Genomic DNA, 24619 nt, shown 5'->3' on the forward strand with positions numbered 1-24619 from the left:
AGGCTGTTGTGTTTCCCACAGACGGCGCCAAATTTGATCCCGTCCGGAAGCTGAGTCGGACGGAGGCTTGTCGCGGGGGCGTGGTTGTTGACGGAAAGTCGTGGGTTATTCGGCTCCCACGGGCGGCTGACGTTGCTGCAGGACCCTGTGCACACTCAGACGATCCCCCCTTCACGTTAGAGACCAGAACCCAGGGAAAAAGTCCCCGGATCAGGCCCTCCGACGCTCAAGTTAGGTCCTTTTTCCCCAGAAAAAACAGAGAGAAGAAGAAGAAAGAAAACAGTTGTGGAAAAAAGGTGACGAGGGAGTGTGTGTGCGTACCTGCGTACGAGGGATTTCTCCCCTTTTATGCCTCCTCTCCTAGAACCTGCCATCCTCCCTGAAAACGTTAGGCGCTGGGCTTTGTCGTCTAGTTCCGGACACATGTCGTACTGCTATTTGTCGTGAAAGCATCTTTCTGTTTAGGAACTTCCGCCTTCGCGCATGGGTTTTGTCTTGTAGTGGAGGACATCTGTCGCGTTGCCATTGGTTATGAAAGCATCTTCCCGTTTAGAAACCCCTGCCTTCACACTCATCGCTGGTACGCAATGATGACCCCTTGACGGTCAACTGTGCTCTTCCGGCTCCTGCATGGCTCAGCTTATCCGATCTATTATGGTCTGCTTCTGCCTTGCCTCCTTCTACCAGACCCAACTCCTCAGCACCCCCTGCCACCCGGGCTGACTCTGAACAGCTCTGCCAACCCCGATCTACGATTTGTGACTTGTACTCCCGGGTCTTCGAATCGCAGACCTGCCGGCTTGACTCGCCTCTACACAGCTCTGCTACTGCCGACCTGTGCCTTGTGACTTGCACTCCCGGGCCTTTGAATTACAGACCTGCAGGCCCATCCGTCTATACACAGCTATGTCGATCCTGACCTGTATCCTGCGCTTTGTATTTCCTGGCTCTCAACCGCAGGCCTGTAGCTCGGTTTGCTTCTGATCAGTTCTGCCGCTTCTGACCCGTGGCCTATACTTCCAGTCCTTTGGATCGCGGGCCTGTAGCTCGGAATACTTCTGATCAGTTCTGCCGCTTCCGATCCGTGGCCTATACTTCCAGTCCTTTGGATCGCGAGCTTGTAGCTCGGAATACTTCTGATCAGTTCTGCCACTTCCGACCCGTGGCTTATACTTTCAGTCCTTTGGATCGCGGGCCTGTAGCTCAGAATACTTCTGATCAGTTCTGCCGCTTCCGACCCGTGGCCTATACTTCCAGTCCTTTGGATCGCGGGCCTGTAGCTCGGAATACTTCTGATCAGTTCTGCTGCTTCCGATCCGTGGCCTATACTTCCAGTCCTTTGGATCGCGGGCCTGTAGCTCGGAATACTTTTGGTCAGTTCTGCCGCTTCCGATCAGTGGCCTATACTTCCAGTCCTTTGGATCGCGGGCCTGTAGCTCGGAATACTTCTGATCAGTTCTGCCGCTTCCGACCCGTGGCCTATACTTCCAGTCCTTTGGATCGCGGGCCTGTAGCTCGGATCATCTCAAAACAGCTCGGCCGATCCGACCCGTGCCCGGTGTTCCGCCTGCCGTCTTCCCTCGTCTTGCAACTGTTTTGCCCCCTTGATCAACTAGTCTGCCTGACCTCTGACTACCTCGCATGCTTGCCTTTGACCGCCCCGTCAGCCTGACCATTGGCTGCCGCGTCACCTTGACTATTGACCGCCACGTTCTCTTGACTTTTGACCGCTACATGGCCTTGACCTTTCTCACTCCTTCCTCTTGGGTCTCTCCATTATCAACCGTATCAGCTTCCTTTCAAAAAGAAAGAGAACAATAAGAAGAACGTTGAACCTTCAGACTACAAACCCACAAAAACTGATGGGATCCAACTAAAAGAACAAGTGCAACTCTTCCATGCTATGGTCAGTTCTACCTTGCCAGATGAAAACTAAAATTCAGCATCTTGCAAGCTAGCTAGTTAGATGCGAACCTCTGTGTTGTTAGTCATGGAAGCGATTGCAGTTCCAAAGACTCGAGTTTCCAATTTTTTTTGTTCCAATAATCCTTTCGAGGCTCACGTCTCCTGTTGGTTTCTAAGAGCTGCCGTCTGAAATATCATTAGAGTAGAGGGAGAACTCGGATATCTGATCATATGGAAGGACATCTATCGAACGACTGATGCAGATCCAGGTTTAATGATACTCAATTTTCCATGTTTCTTATGCATATCCTTAAAGGCAGATTGCAATAAAAAAATGCCCAAGTCAAATGGTAGAATCTGTAGATTCACATAATAATGCAAAATTACTTCAAGGATCACAACAACAAATGATCCTTCAATAGCAAAATCAAACGTAATTTTTTAATCAATGGATGATTACCACAGAGAAGCAAGATCACTATATTATATTTGATGGTAGGTTTATTTCCTCAGTCAAAACCTTTGTGCTGAATTAAGATCGTAACTGACAGAAATAAGCATAAGATGGCATACTTTATAATCATTAAATTATAAAGCATGAGATTAATATGAATATGTGATTTCACTAAGCTTCACCTTAGTGATGGACTCACACCTGAGTTAAGGGTGTTAGAAATTTCGTACAATTTGATCATTATAATTCTTCATAGATTTTTCGTCTCCTAAATGATGAGCATCTTCATCTCTTCAGATGAATTCAAATCTCTACCCATCTCCCAATATCTCACAATCTCAACTGAATAATATCAAGAATCAGTTTCACAAGAAGCAAAAGGCTATCTTAATTGTTCTTCCACTGTCTGCTCAACCTCGCAAACAATCCAACGCAGAAACTTGTTTAATTGACGCAATTCATCATACATTTCGACTGCATCCGGTTTCATGTGTATAGACGCAGAAAATTAAAACAGGGAACAGAGTACTACGGCATATGAAATAGGGTCTAGAGCATATGAAATAGGGCAGTTGATTTCAAAAGGAGTAATCTGGATTGAGGAGTCTCTTCATCTTTGGCTGTGGCTCTACATTACGTTTCTTCTCTGCTTCCTCGTCCTCGCTCTGTTCCACTGCCTCCCCTGTTTCTTCCTCCTCGAATGCAGGGTGCGTCAGGATGCTGCGGAGGAGCTGCGTCCCTCGGAGAGCGTTGGTGAGGGGAAGGTGGCCCTCGGGCGTGCCGTCGGTGAGTTCCCACATGAATTCGCTGGGGAACGACCGGTAACCGTACTGCTCCACCTCCGACTCCAGCTTCTTCATCCACCCGACGCGGATGAAGAAACGCGTGAAGTCGCGGCTCGACTTCTCCCACAGCCGGCGCTGCACGGAGTAGCCGAACCGGCCGCCGCTGTGATTCTTCCACAGCCGGTCTATGGCGCGCAGCTCTTCGGCAGGGATGAACTGCAGCTCCGAGAAGAACACGTAGCCGCGCTTCTGGGCGGCTTCGCCGGCGAGAGCGATGAGGAGGCGGCGGGTCTCTTCGTCTGCCTGGAGGAATTCACTTGACGACAGGTGGGCGGCGAGGGCGTCGAGGGCACTGGAGGAGGAAGAGGAAGAGGAAGAGGTGGTGACGGAGGAGGAGGAAGAGAAAATGGTGAAGAGGCTGTAGGATTTTGTGGTGGGCTTCAAGGAGATGGAATCATGGGAAGAGGTGAAAAAATGGTGGTGGTGGTGGAGGAAGGATCCGTTGAGGGAATGGAGGGAGGTAGCGGTGGCCATTGAAGAGAGAGATCGAGAGAGAGAGAGGGGAATGGATTGGGATGAATGAGAAAAGAAGGGTGGGAATAGATGAAAGAGCAGATCCAGTGAACTCACATGGAGAGCTGTGATTGGTTCAATTAGGGTGAGGCCAGATGCTGCTGACAATGATTTGGGCGAGGATGAGGCCACGTCGGATGGACTGGATCTCGGCCGGAGGCTGGGACGGGCCGGGCCGGGCCGATCTGAACTGGTTTGTTGAACCATGTAAAATAAATTAACAAAATGACATATTTGCTGCTTACCACAGCATACCCTATATATATATTCTTTGAGTAAGTTTTCTAAGACCTGCTTTTAATTCCATTATGAAAAGTTGAAAACACCCTATGATCCATGTGTTGTTATGTTTGTTCATACTTCATCAATTGCCTATAATTTTGTGCAAACAGCTCGATCACTTCTAGATTTGAAAAAAATTTGTTGAAGGCAGCAGCAAGATGCCATGATAAGCAAAGAAGAGGTGTGTGATGGATAAAGGATAATTTTTCATTTGTATCCTTGCACCAATTTATTTTTATTGCTACATGGTATTTCTTGGGAACTTACATACACCATAAAATGATAAAGGTTGATGATCTTGTCCGGAATCTGAGTTAGACGAAGGCCAGGTGAGCTGTCGCTGGCGTTGACGGAAGGTGGCTGAAGCCTCCTGCTCGTATGGAAGCCCTGAGAAGGACCCCCATAGGCTACTGACAAGAGGTGATGACTAAGACAGAGGTACAAAAGTTCTGCGCACACTAGGACAGGCACACGGAACGTTAGGGACCACAAACTAGGGAAAAAGTCCCCGAAGCAGACCCTCCGACGTTCAAGTCAGGTACTTTTTCTCTAGAAAAACAGTATACGAAAGGAAAAAGTATAAAACAGATGCAAAAAGGTAAGTGAGTGTACTTGCGTAAGGGAGAGGATTTTTTTTTTTATATGACAGTGCGTACTTCTAGAATCTGACAAGTGTCAGAAAATATCGGGTGTCAGAACCTGTCTAGCAGTGAATAACACGTGACATCCTTTTATAGGTGAGAGGAAGGCTCTATTAGTAGAGAGTCACAGACCGTTGGAATATACCCTGATATGTAATAGTTATTCCCTGACAGGTGGTTAGGATTCCTGTGCTCGGTTGTCGGGTAGTGCTTCGCCGACCGGGTACGGATGGGGAACCTCCTAATGACTGGTGGTCGGAGGAATTGATCGGGGTATAGCTGAGCCACCCGCAAGATCCAGACCGGGTTTAACGGGCTCATGTATATAGACCAGCTTACAAAAACCCGATCGGTAGAGATAATTCTGGTGGCTCTTCCTTAATTGTTCCTTATATTGCAGGTCTGGAATATCGATCTGTATATCCCGATCTGACATTATATGTTTAGTGGGCGCTGGTGGTCCTTCCCCTTTATGTTGACCGTCTCATTTTCTTAACTCCTGACTGTCACGTCCCCCTGACTTCTGATTGTCACGTCCTCTTAACTTTTGACTGTCACGTCTCCTTAACTTCTGACTACCACATCCATTTGGCTTGACTGTCACACACCCTTGACTTCTGACTGCCACGCTCCCTTGACTTCCACCTGACTGACTTCATCGGGCCTACCATCATGCGCCATATCAGTTGACAACAAAAAGTTTCTTTAACTTTTTTTCCCCTACTTATAGAACAGAAGTTTGATCATGTAACTGGCTGGATTCTATTCAATTGAGTCGAAATATATGCTATTTAGAGCCCAGGAAGGTGCTTAGTGATGAAGGCGATTCATTCGTGCTGGAAGCACCGATATGCACAATTTTGACAACTGCATCATAACTGACATAGATTTAGAGTATTATTTGTATTTAAAGTTCGGTGCCAATGTGCGAAATCTTGATACACAGAGGTCTATTTGCGCTCAACAAATACATGCCTAAACAGAAACCTTATGTTGGAGTATCTAGAGTACTCCAGTGCAACGTGACCCGAGCAAAGGTAATTAGGTCATGGTGGAAATTGGCTCGGCTGAAGTTATGTTGTGCCGTTTAACTGTTTTTCTCTTTATGTTATGCCGTTTAACTGTTTTTGGTTTTTTTTTTTAGATTGTTATTATTAATCATGTTGTGATCACTGCATATTCAATGAATTGCACGTTTAATTTATCATATGCGTCTTTCATTTCCATTTTTAAATTCTTAATTATTTTTTTTTGTCGGTCAATACCCTTTACCAACTAGCAGTATAAAAAAAAAGAGGAAATCATGAAGTTAATGAAGGGAGGAAATTATAATAAATATGAAATATATTTTTAAAATTTAATTCATTTTTACGATTAGTCATAACAATTAAAGAAACACGAACTAGATCCAAAGAAGTGGCGTTTTCATCCAAACAACAACAATTATCCTAAGATGTCATTAGTCCTTATTTTTTCTCTTTTTTATTAAGATCGGATATTTAGTTCTTAGAATTAATGAATTTTCAGATGATCGATTAGTTTTAATTAAAATTTATGGAGGCTCATTCACATAGCCGATATTCTTAAACTCAATTTTTTACTTGAGAAAAAATCTCTTATAATATACCATAATTAAAATTCAAACTTTAAATTTATTAATTATCCGATCAATCTGACAATTGCACCATTAATATGAGCCTCTTCTCTCTTTCCCTTCCCGTGATGCTAACTAAAGGTATCAATTTCGATGGATCAAATCGGGTTGGTTCGGGTTGAGTTTTTTTTTTAAATCTAACTCGAATCCGACCTGAACCCGAGTTCAAGCCAAAACATTTCAACCCGAACCCGAACCCGACCAACCCGATCAACCCGAACTTGATCCATATAATCCGAAAATCCTATTCAAAACGATTTTTTTGGGCTATTTTCCCTATAATTCTTCACTTTTATCTCAATACTCTATCATTATCATACAAACATGATATTAATATACATAAAAATATCTAAATTTTTAAAATAAAATTTGATTTAACCCCCAAAAAATCCACAAAACTCTATATTTAAGTCAACCCGGGTCAACCCAAATCCGACCCGGACCTGAACCCGAACCCGAAAATGTCCAACCCGAACCTGATTTTTTTCGGATCGACTCGGATCGGGTCGTCGGATCGGATTCATTTTTGACACCCCTAATACTAATCAATTGGTCGATGGGAACAATACATGTGTATAAGCAGAGTGGATTATCTCGGAAAAAAAACAAATAACAAACGCTTAAAATTTTAATAGTCAGGCAGCCAAACCCAATAACGGCCCAGTTTCTTTCCTTCACGTTTAAAACCCTCTTCAGTAGCTTACTCTCCTTCCATAATTGAATGAGCAATTGATTAATAATCAAATCAACTAACTATTTAATTTCAAGTTGAATAAATTGATTTTTTTAATTCAACTGAACTCATCAAAATTTTTTAATAAAAATTAAATAAACTGAATGGATAAAACACCAGTTAAAATAGTTGAAAACTTAAACATCCCTAGATTTTTCCCTCGATATATATATTTTTATATATATATTTAAATAAATCCCTAAGTAACTAAGACATTCCTCTAAACTTTTACTGTATTATAACCAGAATAAAAATTCCATCATAAGAACCATCATACCCAATGTATCCGGCATCATTACCAACGAAACGTTAACGAAAGGAAAAGGACACACCAATACACCTCTCGTACAATAAAAGACTCAGCACTCCAAATTAAATGCTCGAATAATGTGTCGTGCCTCCATCTCGCTTCCTCGTCTACTGCATCCGCATGCCTTCCATCATAACCTGGGTGACGACCTCCTCTCCTGTAACGTAGGCATCATGAGTTTACGAACCCAGCAAGTACGGTCCAATATGAATAAAATGACATCCATAAAGTAATAGGAATAACAACTAGTAAACATAAAACATAACTCAAATATAGTATAGCGAATGAAAAGTACAATATGTGAAAGGTCCTACATAGCTAATAAAAGTGAATATGTCACATATCCGGTAACCACTAATAGAGTCAGTCAAACAGTCTCATGACCCTAGAGGTACCTCCTAGAAATCATGCAGTCATATAGCCGAAGCTAACAATAAATTACAGTATCAATCACAACTTACAATATCAGTCATATTTGAAAGGATCCTCCCCGGAACTCATCCTGGGTCACCCAACCCGTACTGTCACCACATATGTTCATACCCATCCAATTAGCTATATAAGAAAACATAAACTACCCATAATGTACCTTTATCAATAACACATTCCGTTCATTCTGTAAACATTCCCGTCATAAAAGAAGACAATAACACATGCATCTATGAAAGGGAGCTGATCCGGTGATGAGGATGGGGGGTCCACGTAGGCCGAGGTCAACGACACGTGAAGGTCAAAGTCAAGGTCAACCTGAGGATTTGGCTGAGCCGGGGGGGTCTCTTGGCCCTTGGCTAACCAGCAAAGATTCCTGGCTGACCGAACTACCTGGCCGATCGGCCGGCGTAGCTCCCGGCCTGTGTGAGATGGTATCTGGCCGGATCTCATAGCCCGGCGGAAGGCTCGGTGAGAAACCGCGATTTCAGTAGAGGCGGTGAGGAGCCCTCTTCGGCGGAAGCAGGGAAGAGACGCTTTATCCGAATACCTAAGTTAGAGTCTTTTAAACCTAGGTTAATTGTTTCTATCTTAGCCATTAACTCCCTATTTAATTGAGTGTTATTATAGGCTTCCATCCAATTTAATAGTTTTATCTCCTTAAAATATGTCATACCAATTCATTTTATGTCCTGAAAATCTCTAAAATTGTAGATAATTTTGTGAGACCTTAATTTTATTTTACAAATAATTTCTTTATTTAACGCTCGTGGGACCTTACAATCCCCCTCCAAAAAAAAAAATTTCGTCCTCAAAATTTAACTTGCCAAATAATTCAGGATAACGGTTACACATATCTAATTTAGTCTCCCAGATAGCTTCTTCCATCAACTGATTTTTCCATAAGATCTTTATCATTTTAATCTTCCAATTTCTCAACTTTTGGATAAATCTGGACTCGAGAGTGGAGGAGAGTTTTGAATTACAGAATTAGGAATTTTAAGCTATCGATTCCAATTTAGCCATAGCTGAATTCGGTTGAGCCGAATTCAGATTTTTAAAATTAAGATTGAACTGATTTAATAATTGATATTTTAAGAGAAAAAATTGAATTTCCAAAATAATCTAACCAAACTTTTAATTTTGATCGATTCAGTCAATTAATTAATTCAGTATAATCAACCTTTTAAGGATACTTAACTGAAGACAGAGAGTTACATATTCAGCTCTTAGTTGAACACAGAGAATCTGACTAAATCAATTATAAATTAAACTGATAATATGAACATAGCAATTATTGAAGTAATAAGCTGGGAAGCTAAAAGAATGGAATTTGTGGCAACTCCTCTATTACAAGAACAAAGTTTAATGCATACTTTTGAAATAGTGTAAACTAAACTATAATATGTCAAGCATGTTAGTAAAAGATACATTAGTTCTGAAATTTAAATACTGCTAATTGAAAGAGATAATTTGAAGAAAAAAAATTGTGAATAAATTAGGCAAAAATTAAAAAACTGAAGATGGATGAAACATCGAGTGAAGAGTATCCAATTTCTACAAACCTACTGTAATTATGGTGGCAAGCAACACAAAAAAAATTTATATGAGCGTAATTAGTGGAGAGTTTATTTTGTTTGTTGTTACAATTATGAATGCTACAATTTTAATTCGAATGAATTTTATTGTTAATTTTTTCATTTGAATCAATGCTACTGTTAGGCTTTGTACAAAAGGTCGCTCGATTCAGTTAGGTAAAAAAAACGTTTTGTTCGGTTTCAATTTAAATGATTCAATCCGTTGGTTATTAATTAATTGTTCACCCCTACTTATATACCAAACTTTCACTAAAATTAATATAAGTGTCTCCAAATTGAGATGCTTCTTTTCAAGTGATTGTCTCTTAGAATATATTTTCATGTAGGGTATTATTAATTAACTTTTTCCCCCTAATTTCATTTAAGATATCTTCCAGCATAATTTGATTTGTTCAACATTTCATTTAAATCAAAAGACTAACAGTAGCATTTATTCAAATGAAAAGATTAACAATAAAATTCATTCAAATTAAAATTGTAGCATTCATAATTGTAACAGCAAACACACAAAACAAACTCTCTACTAATTACACTTGAATATTTCTTTTTGGTTTTTGTCAGTGTAGTAATGGTCAGTTTGTGAAAATTCGAGGTTCTTCACCGATCTTTCATCCTTCTTCATTTTTTTTTCTTGTTCTTGCCTAATTTGTTCACATCTTTACAATTTTTTTAAAAAGTTTTCTCCTTTAATTTTGTATCTTTCTTTCATCATCTCTCCTTTAACATTAATTCCAAAATCAAGCTCATTTATAGTTTATAAAGATACGTTAAGTTTCATAACAATGTGTCTTTTACTAAGTTTAGTTTTGATTATTGCAAAAAAAAAAAAAAAAGACTACTGCATCAGCATCCTTAGAGCTGGTCCCACAGATATGGAGGAAGATAAATACATGAATCCAAACTAATAAATATATCACCGGAGGTCCAACAAAGGGTGATGAAATCCTCCTTCAAAATTTGATCCCCCATTCTGTATGATTACCCATACACCCATCAGTTGAGCCAATCCTAGGCATTTCTATTACTTCAAAAGCTTAAATTAAACTTTGTTATTTCTGTAGAAAATATTTTCTAAATGCATGATAGACGAATTAATTAAATGCAGTAAAAACTTACAGCGATCTCCCGCAGATCCGTAATCGGCAGTGGCGAAGACTCGCTGTCGGAAGAGCGATCACAATGTCGGAAAGCCCTCCGCAATTCCACAAATCAAATCCCGCCGCCTTGGATGTTTTCCTTTGACTCTCGTCGCACGCTTGCGATTTCCACACCCTGAGCCTTGGACGTACCCCCTTTATATAGGGAAATCCACTAGGGGTATAATGGTCCTTTTCCATTATGAGTAGTGGGGAACATGGGTCACGTTCCTCACTATCCCCATTTCCAACATCTCTCACTCGTCCAAGGTAAGTCACTAAGACTAGTTCATTCAGGTAAGTCACAAAGACTTAATAAGTCACATAGACTATTAGAGAGTTTGGTCACATAGACCATATGAGAACATCCAATCCATACTTAGAGAAAATGGTTCGTGCGACAGCAAGCACACTGAGCGATAGTTGCTAAGAAGATTGTTACACCTTGACTTAGTCACTCTTTGAGTAATCAATGCTAATAAAGTTGTTACACTTTACTTAGCTACTCAAATAAATTAGAGACACACTCTTTATGACACTTAGCCACTTTCCTGGTGGCACATAGCCTTTATCCAGGATTCATCCAATCTTCAAATGACATAGCCATTATCTAGAAGATATCCATGTCTTGCTATTTACCCAGATTAAATAATTTTCATTTACATCGATATGAACATCTCTAATCCCTTATAATGACCACTATGTCATGAGCATGTTCCATATCCAATATTCACATTCATTTCCGTACATAACAGAAATGGGTCGACCAGTGAATAACAACAAAAGATGTAAATATATTTAATCTTCCTTTTTAGCTAGAATCAATTCATTTTAATCAGTCGCTTTCCTAGTTATGCTCCATAGACCAAATCATCCATAGCCATAGGATACACGCTAAAGTAGCAGACACTGATTAAAACTTCAAGTAGACAGCTAAATAGTCACTAAGGCAAAAATTGAGATTAACATATAATCTCAAAGGTCTCACATAGTAGAGAAACAGGGATTCATTCTCCTACAACCTTTATTGTCGCAATAGCACATGTGGTATGAATCACATGCTACGATATTATTCTCTTTATGAAAAAGAGTGCATGTTGTCTTCAAATTTAACATCGTACAGATTTCGATCTAGACATACCTAACGTCTAATCCTGAATTCAACATATGAATTCTAATCTGGCTTTCAACAGGTTTAGTAAATGGTGGGTTCATTTACTTCGATCATTATTTACACATAAATGATCTCATCTTGACACAATTATCAAGGCGACCTCAACTTATGAATCTGTCTCTAATTTCATAATTTCAGCTACGTAAGCTGTTTCATAAGTAACGGTCTTACCCCTATTTGTACTTAACAAACAGAGATGATTGTCCATGTGAGTGGACCAATCTCCACCTGCCAACATGCTCACCGAGATCTTACATGAATGTAACAAATACAACATATACACTGAATAAATTATGGCAAATTACACAATCATAACACAAAGTCTGATTGTTATTTCAATATTGTTACATTCTACGAAGTCCCAAAGACTTTACATGTTCTTTAAATGACTCTTTAGTCATTGGCTTAGTAAAAGGATCTGCAAGCATAACACGTGTAGGGACATACTCAAGAATGACTTTTCTTTTAGCCACAATATCCCTTACAAAATTATATTTAATTTCTATATGCTTGCCTTTGCTATGATATTTGGGATCCTTGAAAAAAGCTATTGCAGCTTGACTGTCACAGTAGACAGTTACTGGACTCCCACTATCTCAGATGCTTCAGAACCTTCTCAACCAGACTGCTTCTTGACATCATGAACATGCCACATATTCAGCTTCCATAATCGACAAAGCTACACAAGCTTGTTTCTTGCTGTTCCAGGAGATGGCGCCACCATTCATCAAGAATGCATATCCTGATGTGGATTTTCTATCATCCAGGTCTCCAGCCCAATCTGCATCTGAATATCCTTTCAGACTCATATCTAATCCTTGAAAACAGAGACAATAATCTGTTGTCGCCTTCAGATATCTGAATATCCTTTTTACTGCCTTCCAGTGTCTCGGTCCTGGGTTTGACTGGAAGCGACTGACCAAGCCCACAACATAGCTGATCTCGGGACGTGTACACAACATAGTGTACATCAAACTACCAATAGCACTGGCATATGGTTTTTTATTCATCTCAGCTATTTCCTCTGGAGTTTTAGGACACATACTCTTGCTCAACACAGTACCTTTCACAATAGGTGTATGTTCTATGTTGCAATTAGACATGCTGAAGTGATGTAACATTTTATTTATATAAGACTCTTGTGACAGACCCAAAAGTCTTTTAGGACGATCTCTTATGATCTTCACCCCTAAGATGTATTCAGCTTCTCCCATATCTGTTGTATCAAATTGTGATGACAACCACTTCTTGACTTCATTCACATATCCTATGTCATTTCCAGCTATCAGCATATCATCAACATATAATGATAAAATGACATACTTTCCTTTTTCCTGTTTCAGGAAAACACAATGATCCTCATTGATCATTTCAAAACCATAAGATAAAACGACTACGTTAAATCTTATGTTCCATTGTCTTAACGCTTGCTTTAGCCCATATATAGATTTTCTAAGTCTACATATTTTTTGCTCTTGGCCTTCAGCAATGAAACCTTCTGGTTGAACCATATATATTTCTTCGTCAAGATCACCGTTAAGGAAAGCGGTTTTTACATCCATTTGATGTAATTCTAAGTCATAATGTGCCACAAAGGCCAAAATAACTCTTATTGATACAAATTTCACTACGGGAGAAAATGTCTCTTCAAAGTCAATACTCTCCATTTGGGTATATCCTTTTGCAACTAAATGAGCTTTGTATCTGTTAATCGATCTATATGCTTTCCTCTTTATTTTGAGAATCCATTTATTCCCAATAGCCCTTCGGCCCGGAGGAAGATCAACTAAGTCTCAAACATGATTTTGAATCATGGACTCCATCTCTTCAACCATTGCAGCTTTCCATTTTTCTCTAACTCTACATCCCAATGCTTCCTCAATGGATTGAGGCTCGTCGTCGTCAATTGGAAGTGTAACCAATGCCTCATTCTCAATATCAAACCTCTTCTTAGGTTTGATCTTTCGAACACTTCTCCGTAAGTTGGGCTGTTGAGAAGTCAACTCATGACTCGGCATATCACTCCCACTCGGTTGACTAGACTCAGGTATCCCTTTTGACACCTCTCTTGTTGATAATATCTCATCCTCCTCAAATAGAGGAACATTTTTATCAACATCACCTCTGATTGGGAACTCTGTTTCGAGAAAAGTCGCATCTCTCGAGTCTATTTCGGAGATGGTTTCATCTAGTTGCTCACCTATGAAAACATAACCTTTGGAGGTCTCATGATATCTTATAAAGATACATTTCTTACCTCTAAGCCCTAGTTTTCCATACTTGTGAGAACTATCATGAACATAAGTAGCTGACCCCCAAGGTCTCAGATTACTCAAATATGGTTTTTTTGCCTGTCCAACGTTCATATGGGGTAGATGGAACTGACTTTGAAGGCACTTTGTTAAGTATATAGGCTGCAGTTAATAATGCATCTCCCCAATAGGAGATTGGCAAATTAGCTTGCGCTATCATAGACCTAACCATTTCAAGAAGAGTCCTATTTCTTCTTTCAGCTACCCCATTTTGTTGTGGAGTTCCAGGGATTGTCAGCTGTCTAATAATCCCTCTATCATTACATATTGTCTTGAACATATCAGACAAATACTCCCCACCACGGTCAGTGCGTAAAGTCTTAACTTTACGTTCCGTTTGATTCTCAACTTCGTTCATATAACGAATGAAGCAATCTAATGCTTCAGATTTGTGAGAAATCAAATACACATGACCGAACCTAGAGAAATCATCAATAAATGTAATGAAATAGGAAGCTCCATGTCTAGCCTTCACATTCATTAGACCACAAATGTCTGAATGAATTAACTGCAATGTCGATTCAGATCTAATAGCCTTACTAAATGGTTTCCTAGTTGCTTTTCCAGCGAGACAATGCTCACATATAGACAATTGAATCTTAGCTCGAGTGCCCAATAGACCCTCTTTAGCTAATCGATTCATACGTTCTTGTCCTATGTGTCCTAATCTAGCATGTCAAACCTCATCAGTTATATCTGCATCACTAGTTAAAGCAATGTTTGAAAAACAACCATCAATAGCATAATTGACATCTGGTTCTACATCAAGAACCATAAAATCATTTGTTAAAAAACCATATCCGATTGACACTGAGTCAATCTTAAGTTCAACAGACCGACTGTAAAAATTAATACAATACCCTAAATCAAGAAGACACGTAACGGAAACAAGATTCCGTCGAATTTCAGGAGCATACAGGACATTATGTAGAAATAAAACTCTACCACCACGTAGGTTGAGTTTGCAAGTGCCGACTCCTTTGACTTCAACTCTTGCATTATTTCCCACATAGATCCACTTGTTGCCAGCTGACGGTACTCAACAAATGTAACTCGTTCCCGAGTTACATGGTTGGTTGCTCCCGAATCTATAATCCACAAAGGATAAGAATCAGCTAACAACACTGAACTAGCAACAAAATGCTCTTGAAAAGAAGACACACTTGGATTTACCTTTTTCGGCTCAGTGCACTCCCGAGCAAAGTGGCCCTTTTTGCCACAGTTAAAACAAGTCAACTTGTTTTTAGGTTTCTTTCCAGTCTTCTTGACTATCTTCTTGATTGGGCCTTGTCCCACACTAGCAGCTTCCCTCTTCTTTCCCTTCCCTTTCTTGAACCATTTCTTCTTGGATCCATATGATCCTGCAGAACCTACAGCCACAAAAGCTTATGGAACTATCATAGTCTTGATACTCTCACTGTGAGTTAAGGTCAGCTATTATGTTTATTCTATCATAAATAAACAAATTATTTAGTATTCAGTGTATATCATATGTATGTAATTTATGATTGACTTAATATTACTTTGAGTTGGTTTACAAAATCAAGTGACAACTATGTTTTCACTCATCATCCGTATGACCAATCAAATTAATATTAATCAATTCTATTACATACATCCCAACAAATGAACTAATCATTTATAATATCATGAATTCATTAATTAAATGAACTAATCATTTAATATATCATGTTTTTTTTTAATTAAATGAACTAATCATTTAATGCATCATGAACTAATCATGCATCATGTCAAGCAAACAGCATAAATAAATGAACATATCATTAATATAAAATTATGCTGCAAATTGTTAACAAATAACCAACTGACATGAATGAAATGGACTAACTATTGTTCATACAAAACGACAATAAAAATAATAGAACTCTAATAAACTAGATAGGCAACTACCACTCCCACTAGGACAGACACTAGTGCAGTGGCTAATATAATCCCCTCAGCCTGGACTCATTTGGGGTAATCCCAGGCATGACAGCTTCAAGATTTTCAATTTGATCCACAATTGGATCCTCTTCTGGTTCCTCGATCATTTCCGGGTCCTCTTCGAATTCTTCCGGATCCTCTTCAGTCATATGATGAAGCAGCTCCTCACATAATACAGAATATGTGACGCGTCCTTGATGACGCCCCCAAATATAGTCTGCTATCATCCTAGGATTTTCTGGCAATGATTGCATCAAAGCCCAAATCCTATAACTGTCGAGGACTGGAAACTCTTCTCGCTCAAGTTTCCAAAACAGATCATCAAGCCGTCCAATGTGTCCATCGACTCCATAAGCAGAGTTATACTCTATCTCCTGAATCTCCTCCCTGAGCTGATTTCGTCGCACTTCGCGACGAGTCAATGTGGTAATCGTCCGTGCCATCTGAAAATTTGAAAATAAATAAGTCAGTACAAAACCGACTAACCAGTACAAAACCGACTTATTTCAATTTATACAGGCATAGTACCAACATAATAAATCAAGAAAAACAAATCTTCTCGATTTTCAGGAGTTTAAGTCAACAATTAGAACTAATCTAATTGGTCAGACCCATCGGATTAGGGATCCAGATCCTAAGCTTGGTCCAATGTCCTTAATTAGAACTAATCTAATTGGACAAGGATTTTGTGCCTATGTTCTGTTACTTTTTCTCTAAGTCTATTTCTACCAATTTCAGACTTATTGATCAAACTCAGATCCGTTTGATCAAACCAATGTCTATTGGTTTAAGTTCAACCAATTAGAACAAATCTAATTGTTTTGATCAAATCTGACTCATTAGAACAAATCTAATTGTTTTGATCAAATCTGACCCATTAGAACAAATCTGGTCATTTGATCATATTTGGTCCAAGTCCAATTAATTAACCCAAATTGATTTGGGGTTGGATCAAATTGATTTGATTAAACTCAATGGTTTAATCTAAACCGGATCTAATTGAACCAACCAATTTAAACCCACCTAATTAATTAAAATTAGAATAATAATCACAATTTTAATTAATTCTAACATGCATTATTTATATATATTAATATATAAATAGTTTTTAAAGCACGTGAGTTTGCACTGTTCTGTTCAAAAAAAAAAAAACAGTTTCCTTTTTTTTCTTTTAGATAGAACTTATCCTATTCAAAAAGATTAAAGAAAAAAAAATCCGAACACGTCTTCTGCCGTTTTCTCCGCCGCACCCACGTCGCTCATGCACGCCACCAAGCTGCCCACTTTGATCACGCTGCCCACACCGCAACTGCGACAAACACAGTCGCCGGCCATGCCAGCCTTCTGCCGGTGACAGCGGATCCTTTCCGGTACCATAAACCAGTCATCTTTAGGCCCGATGAGATCGTCGACAGTGGTTCTGCCTATCCTAGCCACCAACAAATAGCCGGCCAGCCAGGACGCCAACAACGGCCACGGACTGCCATCGCCGGTAAATCCAGCGGTAGCGATTTTACAAATTGGGCACAACGTGTATGCTACGACACATTAGTCGTGCAAAACGGCGACGGGATTTGGCAAAACAAGGAAACATTAATACGACAATTTCATAATTCGTCTATAAACATTTAGAAATAACTACGCGCTCTGATACCAATGTAGAAAATATTTTCTAAATGCATGATAGACGAATTAATTAAATGCAGTAAAAACTTACAGCGATCTCCCGCAGATCCGCAATCGGCAGTGGCGAAGACTCGCTGTCGGAAGAGCGATCACAATGTCGGAAAGCCCTCCGCAATTCCACAAACCAAATCCCGCCGCCTTGGATGTTTTCCTTTGACTCTCGTCGCACGCTTGCGATTTCCACACCCTGAGCCTTGGACGTACCCCCTTTATATAGGGAAATCCACTAGGGGTATAATGGTCCTTTTCCATTATGAGTAGTGGGGAACATGAGCCACGTTCCCCACTATCCCCATTTCCAACAATTTCAATAGAGCAGTTAACTTAAATTCAATTCTTTTAGGCTTCTAATTTCTATATTGATATCATCAGCTTGATTCATAATCAATTTAGTCAGATTCTCCATGTCCAAGTGTTTAGCTAAGATCGTCACCTCGGGACAATCTAGTGACTAGCGCATGAGGTGTTGTCACCATGAGGTCTGGGGTTTAAATCTCGGCAAAGCCGAGATAAAATGCCTCCCTTATGTGCTAGTCACTATTTCAAAGGCTAGTAGCCCCGCTAGTAGCCGTCCGTGATTTACTTCCTCCGTGTTGGCCCTGGGATGAGTTGGCGGGAGCGCTGGGGGTGAGCGTATTCGCCTTTTGCCACCATGTGTTATCTGATATGTAACTCTCTATTGAAATGTATCTTCAATAAAATTTTGATAAGTGTTAGCACAGTGGTGCCCGTAAATGTTAGCACCTATTGCATCTCGTTTATCTTCCATCTTCTTCGTGAGTTCTACTAAGAGCTGACTATATAATTCTCCGTTAGTTTTGTTTAGCGGAAGAGGAAGCGAAGGAGGTGGCTAATTAATAGTTGGTATAAAGAAAATATAAATTAATACCATACCGAAAATTCAATATATCAAAATTTTAATATACCATATTTTCAGTATGATATAAATTTTATATCATTTATATTAAAATTTTAAAATCAGTATGGTATATATCTTACCAAAATATTAAATTTCATATCAATATTAAAAAGTTCAGTACGGTATTATATTATATCAAAATTTTTATATATCATTAATATTGATATGATATATATGATATATTAATTTTTTTAAATTTTTGCCACCCCTAATGGGAGGTGGAAGAAGCAAAGGAGGTTTTTATAAGGAGGCTGTTTGGGCTGCTATTTAGGCTAACGTCTAAGCTGCTAGGATTTTAAGCGTGTTTGGGTTGTGTTGTTGTTTGGGCTGTTGGACTTAAGTATTGAGAAATTATAAGTCTAGTCATTTAAACTTTAAGGTAAATAAGAAAATATCAGTAACAACTATTGACATTCAAGATATATCTACGTGTGCTGCTTCTCTTTCTGATTGTTTTCTACTTTCTCCTATCTTCTGTTTCATCTTGAATTTTTCAGAATCCATAAAGAAAATTATGTCTACGTAGCTAATTGGTTTATATTGAAAATAAAGGAAATTAGATTAAACACTTCCATGCAGACATTAGTCGTGTGAGCACACTATTGTATAAAGATGAACAAAACAAGAAAAGAAAAATGTTGTGAGCACACTATAGTGTATAAAGGTGAACAAAACAAGAAAAGAAATGAATACCAACTACCGATCAAGAATTTTGAAATATGTAGGAGTTTTCATTTTTTTTATTGGAATGATATCATATAAATAGTTTCAACACTTAATTAATTAAATTTTTGCATTTTAAATTTATTTAGATAACTAATTAAGTTAAATAGAATTAATATTTTGAATTTTATAATTAAGTGAAAGTTAATTACGATTAAATAACGTTTATCAATTGAGATTATTAAAATCAAACAGATTTAAATTGAATGTCATTTTAATTTATTGTGATGTATTTAAAATTAAAAGTGGTTGTATTTTTGTTAAGGTTGGAATTATTTAAATATTTAATTAGTTGGTAAATTAGAGAAAAATCTCTAATCACAGTGTTAACTTTGCATGCAATTCTCATGTCCAAAAAAATTTTATTTCCACTTCCTGCATACAAACTTTTATTTGCTTCTACTTCTTCGTGCAAATATCATTACTTAATTACCTCTCAGATTTCTTAGGTACAAAAAGTCTAAAAATGAGTATAATTCCTCTTAAATTCAACACTTCAAACTAGAATCGAGTATATTTTCTATCAAAATTGTCCCTCATATTTTTTAGGTACAAAAAGTTCAAAAATAGTATAATTCCTGTTAATTTAGCACTTTAAACTAGAATAAAGTATATTTTCTATCAAATTGAACATGACTTTCTAATTGTCTCTCAGATTTTTTTAGGTATAAAAAATCTAAAAATTAGTATAATTACTCTTAAATTCAGCACTTTAAACTAGAATCGAGTATATTTTCTATCCAAATTGGTGCCTCTCATATTTTTTAAGTACAAAAAATCTAAAAATGGGTATAATTCTTATTAAATTCAGCACTTTTAAATTAGAATTGAGTATATTTTCTATCAAATTGAGCACTATTTATTCCCTACTTAATAAAATTTCTCCTAAATTCAGTATCATTTAAAGAAAATCTAATATATTTTTCATCCAATTGAGGTGAAAAAGAGTCGTACTCAATTTGATAGAAAATATACTAGATTCTAGTTTAATGTGCTGAATTTAAGAAGAATTATACTTATTTTTGGATTTTTTATATTTAAAAATAATAGGGGTAATTAGATAATTAATGTCCATTATATTTAATGAAGGAGTAAAAATAAAAAAATTTATCAATAGATAAGCAAATTTTTCTTTTTTTACTCTTTCTCTTATTTGCCTACTAGCATCACGTCACCCCACACCCTCCTTCTCTTGTTTGCCTAGTAGCATCACGTCACCCCACACCTTGCAACCCAATTCACCTGGTAACTGGATCCATTGTCAATTTAAATTGAAATGGAATAAATTATTTGTTTTCATAATTAAATCGATCGAAATAAAATCAATAAAATGGTCGAAATTAAAATAACCAAACTTTTGGTTAAATCAAGACTCAAGAGTAGATGGGAGAATTAAAAATTTCAAACTTTCGGTTCCAATTTGAATATAGCTGAATTTGATTTAATTAATTTAACTGAATTTAAATTTTTAAAACTGAACTGATTTAATTGAAATAACCAATATTTAAAAACAAAAATTAAAATTGATCCATTAATTGGGTTTTAATAAATCTTTTCTCACTCCTATATATAAAAGTGATTATTATGATTTTTTAAAAAAATTAATGATATCCATCATTAACTTTATTTTTTTATTTGTAATTCTAAAATACAATTTACCAATATAAACTATGCAACAAATTTCCATATCAACAGTAAAATAATTTTTCAAACTGCAATTTTTTTTATATTAAGGTTTCATCATTTTGAAATCTAAATGCAAAGACTATAACTTTGAAAAGTTTGATAAGTTAGAATGATAGTGAAGCATATAATTTCCACAAACTTAAACATTATAGGAGAGAAACGTAACTCAAAAAACAAGAATTTTTATGGAGAATATAGTTTATTACTGTTTTTTAGTTTTTAATTTTAACATTTTTTTAAAATTTCCTTCATAATTTTAACAATATTAAAATGCCTCTAAACCCTACGTTTTATTATCAAAATATATCATCTTTAGAGATTTTTTTTAGCAAAATGAAAATATTAGAATTCTTTGAAATTTAGAAAAATTTAAAGAACCCTTTTTTAAAAACTACCAAATTTTAAGAGTTATTTTTAAAAACAACTTCATGATATTTTTCTATAATAAAATTGATCATTGTGACTTAAAATTTATTTGATTTGTTTAAAGGGAAATTTTTTACTTTGCCTCAAAAAGTTTACTAATTCTTACATTGTGCTGGGAGAATTTGTTAAATTGTAATTTACCAATAAATAAAAACGTACATAAGTTTTTAATATCAAATATAAATATAAATTCTTTAATTTTGACATAAAATGCAAAAACTTTAGTATGATTTAAAATATATTTTTTTGGACTAAGGCACATAACCTTTGAATTTAATAATTTCTTAGAATTATATAATAATCTCGCAGCATGAGACTATATATATATATATATATATATATATATAATATGGTCCAATCCTTTCTCAAATCCGCTTTCCTATCCTGCATTAGCGAGGAGCTCATGTATTAAACTATCTTTTAAAATTATCCATAAGTGTCAAGCTCTCACCGTAAGAGTGTTCAAAATCATTTCCATTTGTTTTCATATAAATATGTATTAAACCGATGCGATTGGACTCATTTAGAGAAATTCGCATTTCATAGTTATTCTGTCTTTCCTTGTCCAATTAGTTTTATCTGCTAATCGTTAACTTACTTTTTTGGAAGGTTCCAAAATTAATGGATAAACTTGCCGTCCTGCATGCATCCCATTGCTCAACGCATCCAATTGCTTTCCAGGGCTAAGATCTTCATGAACAATTTTGCACATTCATGCGTTTCTTGCTACAAGGTTACATGATATAGCATTAATTTTGACACGGTATGGATACATTAATATTTATTTTAGGAAATCATAATAATTACAATTCATATACCAAACTTTCAATAAAATTAATATAAATGTGTCTTCAAATTTAAAATACTTGATTTCCAATCCGATGAGCTAGTTTCAATGATGAATTACAATGGAAAACACTTGAAGTAATATTAAGATCTGAATTTACTTAGTATCCATTTCAACGAGGTGAATAATCCAAAGATCTACACAGAGTACACTCTTTACTATAAAAATATTCCTAGGAAATACTCCAAAAGTGGAGAAATGTTGTACACGCTCACATATAAGAAATACAATGCAAATAAGAAGAAAATACACAATATTATCTGTTGAAAAGTGCAGCAACATTTGCTTCCAAAGCTCAAGGATCGGCTGTGAAGAGTGGAGAAGAGAGTTACTATTTGAATCTCGCCAAAGCTTTTATATCTCACGATCTAGGTCTCCTAATCAATTGGTCTTATCCCCAATCAATTATCATGTCAGATCCGAACAAATCTAGTCGTCAAACCTCGCAACGGTCTTCTCCCAATTGATTATTCAATCGATTAAGCGCTTCTGGATCAATCACCCAATCGATCCATATCGCCTCTATGCTCTCGTGAGTACCCTCGTAATCGATTGAGCACCTTCTTAATTGATTCACCATTTTCGCGACACAACTACTATGCTCTGTGAAAAACCATCTCCCAATCGATCAAGCAGCTTCAATTGATTACCTAATCGATTCAGAAGCTCTTTGTTTGCTCACGACCAAACTTAATGAATTAGCAATCAATTAAGCCTCTCGCGATATGCTCAATCAATTGGATTCTTCCCAATCGATTCAGCACAGTGCAACGAATTGTGCTTCATGAAAAAATAGCTTCCAATCGATCACTTGATCGATTGGATTCAGGGTGAATCGATCATATGATCGATTCACCATGCACTTTGTGAAGAGATGCATTCAATCAACCAGCTGATCTATTGGCACATGTCTCAATCAATCACCTGATCCATAGATGAAGATCCAGAGGTTTTGATTCAGATCGGAGTTCATACAGCCATTGATCAAGCCGAATTAATCTGGACCGTTCATCGAAGATTGGCATATCTGAACCATCCAGTGAAGATATGGTCGATCCGACCTAAGGGAGAGTAGATCCAGACCCTAGATGAAGATCAGTACCTCCGGATCAGATTTTGGATGACTTTTCACCGTTGATCAAGAGCCAAATCAATCACAGCCGTCCGTCCAGATCTGGAACAGAATCAAAACAGAAGCTACAGTAGCTTCCAGGCTTCGTCGATCCTCCACAGTGTTGTTCTTCGTCCCGACGCGCGTCTTCTTCCGGATTTCGGCCCCGATTCCTTCTCCAATCAACCTCTAAAGCTTCAACCTCGGTGGAGAGCTTCTTGGCAGCATCATCCCGATCATCTAGATCCGTCGTTGGGTGTTCTCTCCGGCGAAAATCTGCTCCCCGTGTTCCTCTTTTTTCGCCAGATTTGGAGGTGGTCTTCCAATCGGCAACTCCAATTCCCATCAGTGGCGCTTGGAGGTGGTCCGCCGGCATTATTGAGCTTCATCCGATGCACATCCATAGTCCACAACATCATCCCAGATCCAGAGAGCTCCGGGTAGCAGAAATCTAGATTTCCGGCCATTCATGGGGTTCTGGGTTGTTCTAGCTCGTCGGGGGTGGTCCGTCGGCGTTGTTGAGCATACTTGGAGCTGATACGCCACAGAGATTCTCCACTGAGGTCCAGAGTTGGGTGGTCTCGACTTTGACACTCTTGTGTGACGGCAAGAGTGTGTAGCTTGGTAGATTGGTTGTGAGTTGGATCGGTTAGGGTTTATTTCATTTTGTTATTGTTTTTACAGCTTAGAACATATTCCTTTATGTTTGTTATGGTTTAGCAAGTAATCTAGCATTTCATTTCATAGTTGAAGCTTAATTTGTGTTTATTTGATATTTGGTTAATTGTTTAATGTTTAAGTTTTAAGCTAGGGTTTTATTTCTGTTTAGATCAGATTTAATTGCTTCTTGTTATTTCATACTTGATTTAATTAAATGCTTTAGATTAGGTTTAATTTGAGTCTTGTTCTTTCATTCTTAGTTTGATGTGTGTTGATGGATTTATCACAACGTAGTGTGACAATGCGTAATGATTTGTTCATTGGCACATAGTTAGATTTCACTCTTGCATTATATTTATTTCTTATTCGCTGTGCTTTACTTTTGTTAGATTTAGATTCAAGCATCAACCCCCCATTTTCATATTTAAAACCCCAAAAATAGAAATAAAATACGATCCTAAGATTACATCCTACCATTTGTTCCTCGAGAGATCGATCCTGGGCTCGTTACTACAACGTTATTGTGAAATTAAGGGGTTCAGTGGACATACATTTGTTAATTTGATTTACGAGTGTAACATGCTTCGTTATCAAAAATTGGCGCCGTTGCCGGGGAAAAAGTAGCGGTGTT

General features: G+C 37.6%; 1 protein-coding gene across 1 annotated transcript; it reads right to left on the reverse strand.

The window, feature by feature from the left end:
* Nucleotides 1-2778: 2778 nt before the first annotated feature.
* LOC121987893 (tetrapyrrole-binding protein, chloroplastic-like) lies at nt 2779-3733 on the reverse strand. Its single transcript, XM_042541598.1, has one exon. The coding sequence runs from the start codon at nt 3676-3678 to the stop codon at nt 2938-2940; it is 741 nt and encodes a 246-aa protein (XP_042397532.1). The 5' UTR covers nt 3679-3733; the 3' UTR covers nt 2779-2937.
* Nucleotides 3734-24619: the final 20886 nt, after the last annotated feature.

This window comes from Zingiber officinale, chromosome 5B (genome assembly GCF_018446385.1).
Source record: "Zingiber officinale cultivar Zhangliang chromosome 5B, Zo_v1.1, whole genome shotgun sequence".
In the NCBI taxonomy this organism is placed as follows: Eukaryota; Viridiplantae; Streptophyta; class Magnoliopsida; order Zingiberales; family Zingiberaceae; genus Zingiber; species Zingiber officinale.

Excerpts from the sequence above, each read along its gene's own strand:
- LOC121987893 (XM_042541598.1), bottom strand. The coding sequence starts at position 3,678 with ATGGCCACCGCTACCTCCCTCCATTCCCTCAACGGATCCTTCCTCCAC.